Source organism: Dermacentor andersoni, chromosome 11 (assembly GCF_023375885.2).
Source record: "Dermacentor andersoni chromosome 11, qqDerAnde1_hic_scaffold, whole genome shotgun sequence".
In the NCBI taxonomy this organism is placed as follows: Eukaryota; Metazoa; Arthropoda; class Arachnida; order Ixodida; family Ixodidae; genus Dermacentor; species Dermacentor andersoni.
In genome coordinates, this window is record NC_092824.1 from 5934231 (window position 1) to 5953461 (window position 19231).

Genomic DNA, 19231 nt, shown 5'->3' on the forward strand with positions numbered 1-19231 from the left:
GATCCTCATAAAAGAAGAGTTGGCAGATCGAGGTCGTAAACGTGCAGAAAGTGCTCAAAAATGTTACGCGGCCACGCAAAAGGTTTTATTGTACGCAAATAAACCCATGCTCTCCGGCAGGTGCGAGTATCCAGTGCCTGAGCGATCGGCGGCAGCCATCTTTTATTCCTTTTGGAACGGGGCAGCCTGCGGCTATTCGGAAGAAAATTCAGTTTTGTTCGGCATATTAATACATTTTTAACGCGTACACGTCACTTTGACGCGGCGAGTTCTTGCGGTTTTGTGACGTTGCGTGACAGGCAGGTGAAGTGGGTGCAGCCCGAAACCTTTGTACCAATAGTCGAGGGCTAATGGCCAAAAGGCGTAGAATCAGAAATAACTATTTTTCTTTTGTTCGGTCAAATCATGCATCATCGGTGTGTATGCGTCATATCAGATGGGGAGCTATCGGGGTTTTTGTGACGTCGCGTAACAGACAGGAGAAGGATGCGGTCCAAAAAAGTTTTTGACCAATCGCGGAGGGCTCATTGAGGAATTGGAATAGAAAAATTTGGAATAGTTTTACGTTACAGCGCCCCAGTTTGTATGAAGACGAATTTTTCTTGAAATTTCATTTGCTTGTCATCTGGGATAGCTGAGCATAAGTATGTAGGCAACGTGCTGCAATTCTGTGACGAATTCGGCATGCCTTTTAACACCGGAATAAGCCATTGCATAAAGAAATTTAGGATTTTATTGAAACGCTTTAAGGAAATCAGCATTTTGTACAACACAGTACTCAACATTTGTCTCAAGAGACTGAAGAAATGGAACAAAATACGTTACTACTGTAAAAAAAAAACACGACAAATAAAAACGCCCTCTTTCTATACCTTGTCTATTGGCGCGCCAAGAGGATCCAAAAACAAGAGTTGACTTCGCCCATCGGCCGAGAGATGGCGCCGTGTCCTGCGGGGCCGGCCTGCCGGCGAGGGTGAGAACCGGCGGCGCTTTCGGCCAATGGACGTGCCCGGCTTGCGCTCCTTTCAGACGCTCAGGAATGCGGTTCGCAGCGCACAAGCGCCGCGGCTTGGTTCGGGCGCGCACGTGATCGGCTCGCGCGAGTCCCGACCGACGCCGGTGTCGTCCCTTGGAGGCGCGCGTACTTCTGCTGGACGGCTCTCGCCTGTCAACGACCTGCCGTGCGTCCGATTGGCGCGCGAACGGGGATGTGACCTCAACCGACTCGTCAAAGAATTTGCTGGCGGTGCATGTGCAACTGGTTGTTGGTCTACGCGTCGACGTCGCGCTGGCCTCCTCTTGGGATTCGCCTGTGATCTCCGTTGTTTGCTGCTCCTGCTTGCGTGTTTGTGTGTGTGCGCGCGTGTCATTCGCCTTGCGGCCAGGCAACTCGTGAAACTTCCCAGCCGGTGTCTTGGAAGGATTACGCCCGTCGGAGTGACCGGTGGCGATATCGCGGGGCCTAGCCGTCGCAAGCCCGTGCGTCGTTAATGCGGAACGGCAAAAAGTGTGGATTTGCTGCCCATGACAGAGCAGCGGACTACGCGCCGTCCGTCACGGGAGCATCTTCCTTCCCATGGTGAGCTGTAACACCGGAACTTCACTTTTTGATCGTTATTGTTATGATTATTCAAAAACATCGCAGGTTCCAATTTGGAGCATCGCATGAGAGGGGGTTACGGAAATATCCGCAGTTTGTTTTCGTACACCGAGACCTAGAACAATTAGAAAACGGGCAAGAAAAATATTATGCGGTACTTCAGCGATGAAAATATCAAGTACAAATTACAGTCGGTTACAAGAGTTTGCAGAGTAAGTAAAATCTTATTCAGTGTCCGAGATAATTCATGTGTATGAAAGAGCAAAGCAGGTTTATGCGTAGAAATATATATAAAGCAACCAGCCTATATCACATCGGTGAAAACAAGATAAACAGCTAATATACATGATCAATGTTATTTGCGGCAAAGTTTCAGCTGGTTTCAATGGTAGAAAGTCAAGTGGTTTATATACATACATACACGTGGCGCTACATGACAGACATGATGAAATATGCACGTGCAATCAGCAAGACAGACGTGCATTCGCAATGGCAAAATAAGTTCTAAATAACGAGTGCCACATACACCCAAGGCACCCACGCCTAAGCATCTATCGCTCCGCTCTCGCAATATCCGGCCCCGTTAACATAACTCATTTCTTTTTGTCCCAATGAAGCCGCACTGACGCAAAGTGATGCATTTTTTCCGCTTCAATTATCTCACGTGTCCTCTGAATATTATGCTTGGCTTACAACCTTGCAGTCACTGAACAGCGGCTTACGACCGCAATGCCGACATTGTAAGCCCAGGTACCCTTGCACCGTCCATTGTTATGTTCCGGTCAGGCCGATGGACTTATGCGGGATCTCGCGTACCACTTTTCCTGCGCAATTTACGTACTGGTTCCTGTGGTTCCTTGTATGCATGTCGTCTTGCTTGTAACGCTTTGCGTAGTGACGCTAACGTGTGCGGCGCCGTCATGTTGCGCCGCATTTATGTACGTGTATAAACTGCTCGACTTCCTGCCATTAAGAACCAGTCCAAAGCTTGCGCTTGTGTCTGTCGTCGGGACCCAGTCCTCGTTCTTCCAAGTGGTGCGCAAACAACATTCATCGTGAACCAACTAGCCCGAACCGGCAGCCGTCTAGGCCAGCATAGCCACTTTTTAGGAAGTGTGAAATAGCTACAAGAAATCTCTAGTGAGTTATGTTCTAAAGGCTTGCAGGTCGCGAATGTTAGCAATTTTATTTGGGAAGCCGATCCACAGCATCACGGCACGAGACGGTGCCGAAAGCTTGGTTAAAGCTTGTGTTCGACAAAAAATTCGTTTGATAACTTGTTACAAACTTAATTATACATCAGCGATAGCATAGTATATATAGTATAGTATATGTAGAGCGATTGCCGCCATTGGCTTGACTGCCGAGTACTGAGAGTACTATAGCAATTCGTAAGGCCGCTCCACTGACCATTACGCATTTCTCTAAGGAAGATTACTGGCGGTTGCGCAGCATCGCAAATCTACCTGGAACCCTAAAGTGATGGACATTTCAGGGCGCCTCCTGTGAATCGCTTTTATGAGGCGAAAAATAAAATAAAAAAAAAACCTGCAGACCAACTTCACGGTTCCTTGCCACTAGTCTACAGGGAACCGCGTCGGAAATTTTGTCACATCATTGACTTTCTTGATCTTTCGGTATAGCATATATATGAAGTTTAGTGTGATATCTCGTGGTTTCTAGCTGCCTTCTGGAAACCTCGTATACAGTGCGCTACCGCGGTTCAGGACAAAAAGTAAAAAGTATCCAAAATTTAGCGTGCACCAACATACCCTCATTTCGCCGTCTGTATATCAATCTGCATAAGTCAATATATATATATACGCACACCAGAAAAAGGCGTTTCTGAGTCCGCGCAAATATACAGTGAAGTAAATGCGCCTATGAACCGATTCATTGACGTTTCGGTGGATGCCGCCGTTTCCGATGAAGGCTGGAGCCCGGCCGCCGAAACGTAAAAAAATCACTTCATACGCGCCTCTACTTCACTGTACACACACACACACACACATATATATATATATAGTGTTTTAAGTAAGACAAATCCTTTAAATCGCGCTTCATGCGTCTCTTATGCTCGTTTTGGCTCAGATGTCGGCTACTTGCTTCGCCCCCCTCCCCAATTGAAACCTCTTCGAAGAAGAGTCGTCTACTATGTCGTTTCAATGGACCAATTCAACTGGAAGCACCGCTTTTATTGCGGCTGACGTGGTATATACCGCTTTTCAGAGCGCTCGCCGTCAGACACATTTCGGTGGCGTCTTTTTCCCTTTTTTGAAACCACAGCAGGAGGAGGTACAAGTCATCACTTCTCCTCCTGCCCGCCCGACACGTCAGATGCAAGAACCCCTACCCGCAAAGCGCGCTGCTCTCACGATTTCGCCGTAGCACTGCTTCAACCACGTCACGGGAAAAGACGTGGCACGCGCAGTGCCTTCGCATCGGCTGGCGCCGCTCCTCGGGGTTGGAAATTTTGCCGTCTGCTGCGTTCTGCCGCTGCTCGACGATTGGCGTTCGGTTCAGAGAAAAAGAAATCCCTGTCGTTTAGTTCGCCACTTAACTATATGCATTTAGGTTGGTAGATCTGTGGATGATATCTGATATTGATTCCGCCTCGTACGTCCGCATCTTGTTCCTTATGTTCGTCAGTGTAACAGTAAGCGCAATACAATCATCAATCATTAACAATTCAGTTTTGCAGAGAATCGCTCCCCGTAATTGCGACTCCCGTAGTTATCCCGATGTAAATTTCTTTTTTTTTTTTTCTTTCTGGCAAAGCGTCAAGGAACATTAAGCTATCGCACGTATACTCGGCGTAAGGAGTTCGTCTTGAAGCTCATGATTATTTTCATAACTGGCAATGACTTTGAAATCAACTTCGCAATAATCTGTTCTCAGCTGTTGTGAACTATTGTGAGTCACATTCCTGCCTAGGGGCGTGCGATTATTCGAAGCCTCCGGGTGACGAATCGAATATCGCCTTATTCGTTTCGGTGTACGAATCAGTCCAGTCGTCATTATTCGCGAATACGAACATTTTTTCGAATGGTTTCGGAGCGGCCACCGTGACGCGCTGGAGCCGCCTGCGTGCGGCGCTCGAGTGAGTCGAGGCTCGTCCCGCTATGCAATTGAAACGCGATTTTGACGAAGTGATGGCCACGCTCGAATTATTTCGTTAAATCGGGAAGTTCACTAAATTGACTGAGGAATTTTTTCAGTCCTTCGAAATCTAAAACTGTAGCGTAGCGCCAATTTTACCGCCGCATTCTATTTGCCGCTAACACACGCCTGCGCGTGAAAAAAATCCGCGAGGGGGGTCAAATACCGCCGCCCCTAGCTAGCGCCATCTGGTACGTAAAAACGGTCGCGACTGATTTGCGTCGCTTGTTCCGTGCATGGGCGTGGCGTGCAGCCTCGTCAAAGTGAAGCTAGCGCCGTGACTAGGGGGCGCTTTAACGCGATAGCGTCCCGTCTGCGTCAAAATTAGAAATCAATCGCAGCTTTTTTACTCATTTATTTCTGGAAAAGCTTCGTTAAATCGGATTTAAAACAAGTTATAGTTTCGCTAATTCGGGTTGATTACAACATTTAACTTTACGAGTACTTGTCGGGGAATGGAAATTTCTTCGTTATATCGCGAACTTCGTAAACTCTAGTTTCGTTAGATCGAGCTTTAACTGTAGTGTGCCCCGCGTGCAACGTGCCGGGTACGACACAGCCCCCTTTATTTGCACTTCCGGCTGCTCGATTGGAAAGAGAAGTACTAATGCCCGCGCTAAATATGCGTCAAGGACTGCCGTGCCTTCTTCAACTACGATACCTACTCTGCTTGTACACAATGACCCAGCCTGTGCATTTGGCTGAACGAAGGCGCTTTTGGCGTTCCTTTGGGACACTGGTCCTAATGAGACGCTCTACTTTGTCGCGCGTTTTGTGTGTGCTGTGTATCTCTGACGTGCACTGTGCTTTTCATTTCACATTTCTTCCTACCCATAACAAGCTACGCATGTCGTCAGCCCTACCTCTCCAGGATTCATTAAAGAGTTATCTCTCTTTCCATACTGCTCCAGCTTATTTCCTAGTCTCATGACTCCGCCTAATCATGCGGGGTCGTCGACTGCGCTTCCCTTCCCTCGACGGCCGTTGCCTAACAGCTCCTGCACGATGTAATATTTTACCCAACTCGGCTATTTCCTCCCGATCTCTGTGAGCACATTTCTCCCACCACGCGTCCGCACCCTAGTGCACATTGCTCTATTTCCTTAACGTTACGCCTGTTTCCCATTGCATCACCCGCGGCGCATTGCTCACGTTTTGCGATGCGCCTTAGAGCATTCAGTCGGTAAACGCGAAAGTGTGGCCTATCTTTTGTCGTCTGTCTTTCGCTTTTGCTCTGTGCTAGTGCAAGTGTCACGCTGTGCTTGGTCGTCGAGTAATTATGATGTGGCCACAGTGTACAAGTGGATATAATCATATTCTGGCACTCGGGTGTACAGATTTGATAGCGTCATGGGTATATGTACCCCTGAAATGCTGTCAGATTGCTTACTTCCATCTCTGGCAACAAGCCGATTGCAATTAATTACGTATTCTGATATGTGTTACGTTAAAATAGCGTGTAGAGAGTCCTGCAATTATTTAACCGAAGGGCTACTCCACCTTCGGGCACTCTGTAGCATTGTTAACATGAACGCGGTAGAAAGACCAAGGAAAACGACCCGGACGAGCATTCAGAAACTGTTTTGTCATTTTGGTGATCAACTCCCTTTAATAACAGTATTAAGCCAAGTTATCACGTGTTTGCTGCTAGAGGTTAGTAAGGCGTTGGAATGTTGACCGTATAAGACCATATATGCTGTCTCTTCTCACGATAGGAATGCAGGCATAGCCGTCCCTCTCACTATCGTTATTTTTTTTTTTTTTCAGAGCAAATTAATTTTGTATATAGAAACGTAGCAACCCAAGGTTTACTGCTTCTAGCCTCTCCAGGTAGATTTCGTTTAACCCCACCTACTAGCGCTTGAGGCCCATGCCACATGTAAAAAATAAAACAAAGAAAGACAGAAAGAAATGGAGGAAGGAAGGAAGATTGGAACAGGGAAGCAAAGACGTTTCGAAAGCCCCGCGGAATAAACCATCGCCCCGTCATGAGCAGCAAAGAATTCCGCGTAATTAGAGGAAAGTGTCTGCACTAGTGTCTGCATAGGTTGAACCGGAATTCCCTGTTGACGTCTGGTACAGGGCATTTTTCTCGCTCGTCAATTGAAGTGTTCCTTCGCTCACCCATAGGCGAAGGGCTTCCGTTTCGGAGTCGTTGAAAGCCGTGTGTATCGCCTTTGAAAACTTGGCCGCGATCCGTCGATCTCAGTGGCTCTCTTCGCACGGAGCTTTTACCGTGATTGAACATCCAGCCCGGCTTGAGGCCGTCGTTCCTTAAGCTCCTCGCACGGATCTTCAATTACTCGCATCGGCGCCAATCTCTTAGACGCAGCGTGTGCTCTCGACAAAGCGCGGAGAAGGCTCGTACTGGCGTCGAAACTCCGTTTGTTGCTGCAGACGGCAGACAACTTCGTCTGCAGGTAAAGACATTGGAGACGAAACAAGACAGTGCAGACGCTTGATCGCAGCCGTATAGGAAAAGAAAATAATGTTGTATGAAGTTTACGTAAGTCATTGATTTAATCCTTTATTTTATTCACTGCTTTCACGGGGCGTAGGCAATCTGGCTTTTATTTGAACAAGAAGCTGTTTCCCCGTACGGTTATCGAAGAGTGGCCCTTACAAGTAGTGTTTTTCGTTGTATATTTAACTTCCTTTGTTAAACACATGAAACGCTTAAGCTTGCTGGGATAATTGAGCGATATTAAATTCTTTTCCCATTGTCTTCCGTGTTTCTTATATTTCTATTTTTTTTTTCTCTTTTGCGATTTATCAATGCTCCGAGCGGCGTTTTGTCTAAACGCGATCTACCCGTAACGGAAAACAAACAAAAGCAAGCGAAAAGAATGATCGCATCACGCCGGTTGTTGTCTCATAATCGCACTCGTACATAACTTAAATAAGTGCTGTGTTCTCTTTTTCTATGTTTAGTGAGCGAAGAAAAATGGGTAGGAATGGCTCTTTAAGGGAAGAATCACTCGTTAGGGCTGGTTAACCGCGAGTAACAAACACCGTAATCGGGCAGGAAAGAAAAACATCACAAGGAGAAAGCCAGAATAAAAGAACTGCGCAGAAACACACAAGCAGTGGCAGCTCGGGCATCAGCACCGAAAGCACGCCGCTGCATCGCATTAGCAGAACTCTAGCATCAAACATGAGTGACATGCAAACTTCCGCGCATGAACGGGAAGCCCAGAGCTACCTGCAAATGGGCGGTGGTGTTGCATATCCGGCAAGTGTTCCGCCTGAGCCTCCTGTGAGTGACACCGCGTGTGTCGTCAGCTGTCGAAGAGCCCCGTGTCTCGCATGAAGGTAATCGTCAGTCGTCATTGCCGGAGGCGAGTGGTCATTCTTTTGCAGGCTGTCAACCATCGCTTTCGTTTCCATCCAAGTATGTGTGTACGTACTTGTGCATATCTGCGCCTGACATTTTTCCCGCGAACTTGGGTCGCTAGATTGTCCGTGGTCAAATGGATGGAGCATGGTGCTGCCGTGTACATGGTCCGTGTTTTGCACGGACCATATACACGGACACTTGGTATGTAACTCTGGCTATGTGCTGCTCTTTAGTGAAGGAAGGAAGGAAAAAGTAGAGAAGGAAAGGCAGGGAGGTTAACCAGTTTAGCGTAACCGGCTTGCTACCCTACACATGGGAGAGGGATGGGGGCGATGAAAGATGGGGAAGGGGGAGAGAGAGAGAGAGCACATAACACAGCACACAAACATCGTCCGGTAGAGTCCATCAATCTGGCATTGTACGTGATAACACTGTCAGAGCCGCTTGTCCAATCCCGTCTCTTTCAAAAACTGAAGTAGTCCCTTCGTCGCCTTCACCTGCGATGTCTTCTGTCGGCGGCATGTGAAAATCGTGTCGAGGGACAATGGTCTAGTGTCAAGGTGCGCGAGAACGGATGCCAGGGACTGTCGCTGAACATTATATTCAGGACAGTCGCACAGAATGTGTTGCAGCGTCTCCTCGCAAAGACAGGCATTGCAGAGAGCGTTGTCGGCCATTCCAATGCGGAATGAGTAAGATTTCGTGAAAGCCACCCCTAACCATAAGCGATAAAGCAGAGTCGCCTCGCTTCGGCGGAGTCCAGTTGGCATATAGAGATGCATCAAAGAGGGCAGGTGGTATTGACGGTTGCTCTGGTTGGTCTGGCTGTTTGGTGTGCACCATGAAGAGAGCGTCATCTCCTGTGCAAGCACTCGAAGTCTGCTAGCTGCGTCGGATCGTGAAAGCGGTATGGCCTCTTCTTGTGCGTCTTCAAGAGCTGCCCGAGCGGCATTATCGGCGTCTTCGTTTCCAGTGACGCCGCAGTGACTTGGCAGCCACTGAAACGTCACGTGGTGTCCTTTCTCCTGTGATGTATGGAGTAGGCATCTAATATCGAATACGAGCTGTTCGAATGGCCCGCGACGCAGAGCTGATAGTATAGATTGTAGGGCTGCCTTTGAGTCGCTGAAGATGGACCATTGTCGAGGTGGCTCCCGACTGACGAAACGGAGTGCAGCGCGAAGAGCAGCTAGTTCAGCAGATGTCGACGTTGTCGGGTGGTCAGTCCTGAAGCTGATGGTAATAGCTTTTGCTGGGACAACCACAGCACCGGACGAACACTGGGTGTTTGTGGAACCATCAGTATAAATGTGTTCACTGTCCGCGTACCTCTCGTGCAGAAGAAGCAGAGACAGTTGTTTGAGGACAGGCGACGACAGTTCAGACTTTTTTCCGATTCCTGGTACACTGAGATGTACTGTGGGGCTGATAAGACACCAAGGGGGTATCGATGGTTTAGATGCAGCGGTGAAGCCCGAGGGAAGTTTGTCGTTGTACTTGTTGATAGTTTTAGAGAGTGATGATTGGTGCCTGTCTGAAGGTAGTGCTGCAAGGTGGTGATAGGGGGCACGTGCAAAATGTCTGATGTGCGTTCTCAGGGCTTCCACCGTAATGTGAGTTCGCATTGGATGGTCCCGAGCAATCGCAAGAGTCGCCTCTGTTGACGTACATCTGGGCAAACCAAGGCAGACTCTGAGTGCTTGAGCTTGTACTTCCTGCAGAACACGAATATTTGTCTTGCAGGTGTTGTTCAGTACAGGTAGACTGTATCTTAAAAAACCGAGAAAGAGAGCTCTGTAGAGTTTAAGCATTGCGTCTACTGACATCCCCCACGTCTTCCCTGTCAAGTATTTGAACAACTGGGAAGTAGCTGTCAGGCGCCGTTTCATGTAGGCCACGTGTGGGCTCCAACAGAGGTCTCGGTCAATAATGACGCCAAGGAATCTGTGGTTTCGGACATAGGAAATGGTCCGCCCATTGATTGAGATGACATAAGGCGTCATCGGTTTCCGAGTAAATGCGACTAGTGCGCATTTTTCAGGTGAAATGCTGAGACCCTGTTTACACAAGTAGTTCGCTGTCAAAGTGGCCGCTCTTTGAAGTCGCGCACGTATCTGAGGACGTGTGACTGCCGAAGTCCAGACACAGATGTCGTCAGCGTATGTTGAAATCTTGATGGTAGTTGGCAAGCATTCAGCAAGTCCAACAAGAGCGAGGTTGAATAGCGTCGGGCTGAGAGCACCGCCTTGAGGAACGCCCCTGCTGGTATAGCGTCGCGTAGTTGGGCCATCGTCAGTTAACACATAGAATGATCTTGCAGACAGGTAACTTGCAATCCACAAGAAAACTCGACCACCTAGGCCAACCGTCGCAAGAGCGTCGAGAATGGCCTCATGTAATACGTTATCATATGCCCCTTTCACATCTAAGAATAAAGCTGCAGATAAACGCTTACGGGACCTTTCGTGCTGGACATATGAAACGAGATCAACTACACTGTCGATGGAAGAGCGGTCACGTCGGAAACCAGCCATGGAAAGCGGATAAATCTTGTAAAATTCAAGGTACCATTCCAGGCGGCCAAGGATCATCCGTTCCATTATCTTTCCTACACAGCTGGCCAGTGCTATTGGGCGGTAAGAGGTGAGTTCTAATGGGGATTTGCCCTGCTTTAAGAGTGGCACCAGGCGGCTTACTTTCCATTCGTCAGGAACATTTCCCTCCTGCCATGAGGAGTTGTAAAGGCTCAACAATTCTATCCGTGCGGACTCTCCGAGATAGCACAAGGCCCGGTATGATATACCATCTGGACCCGGAGATGATGAGCGCCTGCAGAGAGCTAGTGCCGCTTCGAGCTCCTCCATTGTAAAAGGAAGGTCCATGCGGCAATCACGGGAATGGGGGACGTCAGCTCGGGCTGGAGGATCTGGACGAGTCGCTTGGTCTGCGATCCGCGCACAAAAGTCTTCTGCGACATCGATGTCTTGCCGCCCTTGGAAAAGCGCTAGCGCCTTGAATGGAAAACGCCGTTCCGGAAGGCAACGCAGACCTTGCACCGTTTTCCAAATGTGAGACAGTGGCTTGCGAGGGTCGAGTGTCTGGCAAAACGTTGCCCACCGTTCCGACGCTAATCTATCCATACGACGCTGAATCTTCTTTTGCATCCTCCTGGCTGCCCTAAGGTCATGGATTGATTTTGTACGTCGATATTGACGTTCCGCCCGGCGACGAAGCGCTCGAAGTCGCTCTAATTCTATGTCGAAGTCATTTCGCGTGGAAGAGATCGTCATCATGCGAGTGGCGTTTTGCATCGTCATTTTAATCGTTTGCTCTAACCCAGAGGGTAGGCCCTCGCGGCAGGCATCTTCCATCTCAGATTTGAAGTTGGCCCATTGAATCGTCCGAATGGTATTCCGTGAGCCTGATGTAGACGACAAGCCTTTGATGTTCAGATAGGTGGGAATGTGGTCACTCCCATGTGTCTCAATGTCTGGAAACCACTTCACACATCTGGCGAGAGAGTTGGAGACGAAAGCAAGGTCGAGGCAGCTGCCGTATGTCACGCCTCGAAGAAAGGTGGGGCTACCATCGTTCAGGAGAGTAAGGCCATAGTTGTGGGCGATACTTGCCAATCTTCGTCCTCTTGCATTTGTCCTTGTACTTCCCCATGCTGGATGGTGCGCATTGAAATCTCCTATGATGACCCATGGGGCGGGACAAACACTCAAGATATCCTCAAATCTTTTGGTATTGAAATTGCTGGAAGGCGATATATACACGCCTATGAGAGTAAACAAGAGTTTGTTCTTTTTAACTGTGATGCATATATATTGATTGTCGTCGTGGGGCGCAATTGGTTGCAAAACATAGGTGAGTTCACGACGAACAAAAACGACGATTTTGCTGCATGCACCGTTTGTTGATGACATGATAAACTCGTATCCTGACAGTCTTATTGGTTTCGACAAGTTGGGCTCACAAATGACGATGAGTGGAAACCCATTGGTGTAGACAAACTGACGAAAATCTGAAATTCGTGATTTTAGCCCTCTGGCGTTCCACTGGATGACGGACGCTGCTTTGACTTCTTTCCGGAAGGATGGGGTATGAGTAGCCATCTTTCTAGTTGAGGGATGCAAGCACTGGGCTTAAGGCGTCCAACACTTTAAGTGCGCTTCGAGCAGATGGTGTCCTCATGTCCACTAAAAGCGCTCGAATAGCCTCCATGAGAGAACGTAGCACCCAGATGACTTGACGGTCTGTTTTGGGTGAATCATCCATGGCCGGAGAAGGATCAGGTGGGGCCCCGACCTTCTGAGGTTCTTTCGCAAGGGAGCGGCTCGGTAGCGTAGGCCATTCCTCTAAAGATAGAGTCTTTTCTGCTTCCTTCGTGGAAGTGGTGGGCCCTTTCGCGGCGCGGCTAACTGGCACCGCAGAGGAGTGGGTACTGTCACTTCGCGCATGCGTCTTCTTCGAAGACGTACGATGGTGTCGACGCCGACGCCGGACTACTTTGGCTGCCTCCCTGTGGGCCGAATTGTCTCTGGCCATTTGCTTGAGAACCGCGCGTTCCCTCTTGATGCGGGGACAGTCTTTCGACGAGGCCGCGTGAGGGCCGCTACAGTTGGCACACTTCAGGACCGTGGCACCGCAGGTCTGTTCTGCATGAGGTTCAGCGCAACGGGGACACAGTAGCGAGTTGGGACACACGCCCTTGACGTGTCCTAGCCTGAAACACTGATGGCATTGAAGCGGCTTCTGGATGAATGGTCGAACCGGATGTCGAAAATGTCCGACTTTAACGTGGGATGGGATACAATCCCCCTTGAATATTACTTTTACGCAGCGCGTATTCCCAAGGCGGCGCACTTGCGTAATGATCGTGCCTTCGTATGCCGGCTTGATGAGGCTAGGTAAGTCATCATTAGGAATGGCTATGTCGATGTCGTAAATCACACCGGCTATGGATGTGTCGTCGATCGGGATAAAGGGGCGCATTTTGATTCCGCCTAGCTCCGTGATCGCTTGAAGTTTTCCAAGCGCAGTCGCGTTGAACACATCTATGGCGAGTATATTCTTGCGTGGATTTATTCTTATATCTTTAATTTGATCCGGCACCGCACGTTCCAGAAAAATGGATAGGGCTTGCCTGTTCAGCAATCGTAGGTTGCTTGATGGCTCTTCCGGCATATAGATGATGACGTGTGGCCAGCGCGCAGGCCTTGACTTCATAGTCGTTGTGCTCGCAGGAGTTGACGGCGCTGTGTTGACGATTTTTCTTCTCGCCCTCTTACTCCGGACGGGTATGAAGCCGTCGTCGGATGAGTCGTCCGACATGGAGTACAGCTCGGTGTCTTCGGTGTCACTGGGGGAGCCAACTCGCTTCCTTGCGGTTGACGGCTGTGATGACGTCTGGCCAGGCGGGCCTCTAGCATGCTCCGCGTCCATGGCTGCAAGACGGGGAGGCGAGGCACCTCGAAAGCCGAAGATTTTACCAAAAATTCACAGAGCACAGAAACAAGTGTTCTGCCAAGAAGACACTTCGTCGTCTTTGATGCCGACTAGGGTCACAGGATATCTACCACGGGGGTATCTTCACTAAACCTGTTGGTGCCAACTTGGGTCACCTGACGTGTGCGGCCCTTCGCAATATTAGTTATCTACAACACATCAACAATTACGCTCCAACCATAAGATAGATGCTAATGCGATTAAAGTCGCCAGTCGTATCTCCTGGATGGATGCATAGTGTCGTATTGTATTCTATAAGTTATAATAAACAACCACGATAATTAAAAATAAATAATCAACACAGTGCTATGACTGTGATTGACTCATTGAACTGAACGGTATACAAGTCTTGAAGCGTGGAGCGGCCTCGGTCGCATACCTGTCTGTTTTAGCTCTCGGCGTTCAAGGCGTCCACGGCTTTGTTCGGCCATCGAGAGGCGTAGCTTATTCCGGGGGCTCGATTCTCGGCTGTCGTGTCATTGCGCAATTGAACTTGCATTGCTTCACTGCCGGGCGAGGCATAGAGCCTGGTTACGAAACTTTGTTTGGAAAAAGCCGGTAGCTTAGCTCAAGACGTGAAACACGGCGTCAGTATTTCTGCCCCTGCAATCATGTGTGTCGCATTTATCGTTTGGAACAACGTGAAAGCTCAGGGCAGAAACTTTAGCGCACCATCGGAACGGAACCGATTTTGCGCAAATTTTCTCTTCCCCGTCATCCTCCATCTAATTGGCGTATGAAAGACTAGTGTATTCTCGAGAGCTTCGTTGGTATTTTTATTTAGAAAACACCTTACAGGCCATTTCGGGCATAGCGTAAGGGGGGCAATGTAACAAAGAACTGTTAAGTACAATGGAAACATCTCAAAAATAAATCTAAGACAACTGTACAGGGGCTGAACTAAAAACAAAACAAAGCACAGCACGTTCAAGCATAGAAGCAAAATAAAAGGAAGGAGATTATGTGAAAAGCACGCACAGGTGTTCACGAAACATTTTACGATCACTTATCCAGACGATATCATCGGGAAGACCATTCCATGCAGTGGGATATGGCACGAGGTACAGCAGATAAATTAAAAGCAGTCGTTCAACCGAAAATGCGCTTGAAACTAAAATGATTATGTAATCTTGAGGACGTACGAGCGGGGGTTTCGATGGGTAATATGCATGGCTTATCGGAATCAACATATTTGTGAAATAGGCAGGGCAAAGCAACCTTTTGGCGGATGTCTAGGGGCTGTAAAAAAATATCGAGCTTGATCTGCGTTATACTGGACTTCCGATCAAGAGCCCTATAACGTAAAACTATTCCAATATGTTTTTATTCCAATCTCCTGACGTCAAATTTGCGTAACCGCCGACGCAAACATCGGGCGGTCACCATCGGGTTGTCTGAAGAGGCCAATCAAACGCTCTCCTCGTTCATAGGAGGTCACCTTTGTTTGCTTGAAAAACGAATAACATTGCCTACACTGAGCGGCTTGTCTTATCTAATTGGCTGTCAAGAGGCGAGGAGCACGCTGAAGGGGAGAGGGATTCGATAGGGCCGAGCCACTGCAGTGAAAGTCTATAACCGTGTGAAGAAGGTGGTGCCGGCGTCTGCGATTGGCCCGCTTTCCCTTACTTAGCTTGCGGTGGCTGGTCGAAACTCGCGGTGACATGCAACGAACGCTTAAGAATGAGGCTAAAACGGATCCTCAGCAAAGAAGAGTTGGCAGAATGAGGTCGTAAACGTGCCGAAAGTGTTCAAAAACGTTACACGGCCACGCAAGAAGTTTTATTATACGCAATCCATGCTCTCCGGCAGGTGCGAGTAGCCAGCGCCTGAGCGATCGGCGGCAGCCATCTTTTATTCCTTTCGGAACGGGGCAGCCTGTGGCTATTCAGAAGAAAATTCAGTTTTGTTCGGCATATTAATGCCTCTTTAATGCGTACACGTCACTTTGACGCGGGGAGTTTTTGCGGTTTTGGGACAGGCAGGTGAAGTTGGTGCAGCCAGAAAACTTTTGACCAATAGCTGGGAGCGACTCGCGAAAAGGCGTCGAATCAGAAATAACTATTTTTCTTTTTTATGGGTCAACTCATGCATAATCAGTGTGTATACGTCCTGTCAAATGGGGAGGTATCGCGATTTTGGTGACGTCTCGTTACAGACAGGTGAAGTGGGGGTGGTCCAAAAAAAGTTTTTCGCATATCGCGCAGGGCTGATGACAGAATTGGAATAGAAAAGTTTGGAATAGTTTTACGCTACAGCGCCCCAAAATTCCGAGTTATATATCGGGCAGCTATGTTCTGGATGCGTTCCAGCATGGTTATTAAATATTCTTGGTGTGGTGACCATACAGCAGATGCAACTTCTAATTGCGAGTGTACGAACGTCAGGTATGCTAATATACGCACGTCAGCAGATGAATTTTGCAAGTTGCGCCTCAAAGAGCCAAGCGTTTTAGATGCAGTTGCGCAAATTGTGGTAATATGCGAAGACCAAGAAAGTTTACTAGTGAGGTTTACACCAGGGTATTTGTAAGTAGTGGTACGTGACAGACTCGTGTCATTTATGGTGTATGTGAATATGGAGCTAATGCGCTTGCGTGAGAACGATGTTATTACATTTGGAAGGGTTTAGAGACATTTTCCATATGTTACACCAGTCGGTAATAATGTGAAGGTCATGCTGCAAGGCGGTATGATAGTTAATGGAATTAATCGGTCGGTAAACAACGCAATCGTCGGCAAACAGTCGTATGCAAGAGGAAATGTTTGAAGGTAACTCGTTAATAAATATTAGGAAAAGCAGAGGCCCCAACACACTCCCCTGTGGTAGACCAGACGTGAGCTCATTGATAAAAGAAGGACAAACGTTAACAACGGTAAATTGGCGACGAAGCGATAAGAAGTTTCTAAGCCAAGAAAGGGTTAGTGAGTCGATACCTAGATGATATATATTAAAAATGAGTCGGCAATGGGTAACGCGATCGAATGCTTTTGAAAAGTCCAGGAAAATGGCGTCTATTTGTTGACCGTTGTTCATACTGCTGTGTAGATCGGTGGTGAACTCCAGTAACTGTGTTTCACAAGATATACCTTTCCTGAAGCAATGCTGAGCTTCGTTGGTACACACTAATATTGTTCACCGCTTTTGAATATATAGCTTAAATGATAATGCGCGACAAAAAAAAAAAAAAACGACACGGACGTGAGAGAAGACGACACACCAAGCGCAAACTTTCAACTAAGTTTATTGTGCCACTGCGTCGATTTTATACATGGCAGGCAGAGTCTGAGCGGTCTACGCTGCCTGCCATGTATAAAATCGACGCAGTGGCACAATAAACTTAGTTGAAAGTTTGCGCTTGGTGTGTCGTCTTCTCTCACGTCCGTGGCGTTCTTTTTGCCGCGCAATATCATTTAAGCAATGGATTACCAACTTGCCCGGAATGCTGCTCTCATTGAATATATAGCTACTTCAGAGTTGTATCTTATGTAATGTCGTACTTGCTATCGAGGTATGCGTGGCATAAAGTGTACAGTGTAGTCTATTTGTCATAAGATGCACCTTCGCTTTTTCTCTCGGTCATCCCGCTCTTAAACAGCGTTAATGGCTGCGTAGTTCACCCGGCTTCTTGTAGAAGGTACACGCCTGTAATCGTAGTAAACGTATCTCTCTCGGTAAAAGACGAAATTCATGGAAAGAGAGAGTGAGAGCACGTCGGCGAGCAGAAAGAGTCATTTGTCCCCCCCCTCCTCAAGGCACCGGTGCATTATTTGCCGATTCTCGGGTGACAGAAGAGCACACCCTCGGCTTTGGGTTGTGAGGCGGACACAACTGAATCAGCAATCCGAGACGACGTCGGTGACACGTCGGTGCTCTCCGGGCGCACGCAGGTTGCCTGCACGCCGAGGCATCGTGTGGATCCTGTCGTCGTCTGTTTTCGTTCGCGTGGTCGTCTGCTAAGTAGCGGTGTCATTTCTCTCCCCTTACGAACAGACAGGCAACATATTTGCTGCTTTCCTTCGTGTATCAACGGTGGCGCTTATGTAATCGCACTCCTCCGGCGAATACGCGCGCTCGCGTACGCCGCTCATTGAATGAACGCGAAACCCTAGAGCCGCCTAAACCTGGCACTGTTCATCTGCCATCGCCCATCGTTCCTGCAGCTCGCCAACCCAAACGTCTCGGTAAATATTGCAGAAAGGTGGTATGGAAATAAGAGCGTGTATGGGGGTGTACCCTTTTATCCGCTCTCTGGCAACGTGTGTTCGTAGCCGCAGAAAACTTGCGGTCATGTATTTTTCACAGCCAATCTATCCAAGCAAAAATAACTACTTCGTTTCATAGTTTACTACAGGCTCTTGATGCGTTGAGATATAAGGAATGTACCTTAATTATGCGTCGAACTCACGTGTGTAGGTTTATTGTTATTACCTTTACCTTTATTACTTTTACCTTTATTGTTATTTGCCTCTAGCCGTGTCCCCTAAGACAATCTGTTCATTGTCTTAAATAAATCAATAAAGAAAGAAAGAAAGAATTGTTTGACTTGGCAATGAAATTAACATATCAAACATTCTAAACGCGCAGTAAGACAGGTGGAGAGTTGCATATATTTATAGGCCGTTGTGACTTATTTCTAATTTAAATATTTATTAGTCGTCGTTCGCACCCAGCCAAACATGCCAGTCACAGCGGCCGCGTGACGGGGTCCGTCGCATGTGACGGCGCGCGGCAGAAATGGCGCCGGAAGTCGGTCGTCATACGCGCTGTGCGGCTCCGCAACTCTGGTGCCCGCTGTGTGTCGCCTTTGTGTTGAGCGGCGTCTGCCAAGAAAGTGCTGTAGTGGTCCACAGTTGGCTATCATTGTAGGGAGGCACTGACAGCTGCATGCGTGGTGGCGGAGACTGGCTCTGCAGACGCCGCGTTGGGGGGGTTCGTCGTGTTCTTGTTCCACCTCTGGCTCCGTTGTGCAAGAAACTATCATCATCAGCAATGGCTCGAGTGTCGTCGTCTTCCGCAGCTGGTTCCGTGGCCGCTCATCGTTCCAGCGTACTACTTGTGTCGTCGTGATGGGGAGGCCGCGTTTACGGGGTCTTACGTGACGGACGCATTTAATAACAGAGGTGATACGGGAATAACGACAGAAAGCTGAGCTAGTTGGTAAGGATTCGTTATGCAAAAAAGGTGAGGTGTTCGTATTGTCCACTTCTCTTGTCTGCACGCCTCACCTTTTTTGCATAATGATACGGGAGTGTGTGTGCATACCTATATCGCCGCGATGACCACAGATTACGACAAAAAATATGTTCGTAACTCTGTTCTGTATTCTGGGTCACCTCTGTGTCGTGCGCTGAACAGTTTCGCCGATGATCCACATTCACAGAGTGGCTCATTATTATTATTTGTTTTACTTCGCGCGTGTTTTGTATCACCTACGCAGCGCAACTTGGCCTCCGTGCAGGTATAGAAAACGCCCGCGACGGAATAGAGCGCGAAGGCCGAGTCTGCGACATACGTTGGCGGGGCGCGAGTGCGTGTCGAGGCGAAAGTGCTTCGCCGAGTGTTCGAAGCGAGTCGCGTGCACGATTCGACTCGCCAGATGACTCGCCGTGACGTCGATGAGTGCG

The 19231-nt window shown here is 48.4% G+C and overlaps 1 protein-coding gene across 4 annotated transcripts in view; it reads left to right on the top strand.

The window, feature by feature from the left end:
• The first annotated feature begins 474 nt into the window (after positions 1–474).
• The window catches only part of LOC126517426 (latrophilin Cirl-like), a 433187-nt gene continuing 414430 nt past the window's right edge, over positions 475–19231 (top strand). For 2 of the 4 annotated variants that reach the window (XM_055064484.2, XM_055064483.2), the window contains exon 1: positions 476–1579. In XM_055064484.2, coding sequence (XP_054920459.2) covers positions 1491–1579 — 89 coding nt within the window. In that variant the 5' untranslated portion in view covers positions 476–1490. Of the gene's footprint in view, positions 1580–19231 lie in introns of all 4 variants that reach the window. The other 2 variants (XM_055064486.2, XM_055064485.2) reach the window with 2 other exon arrangements.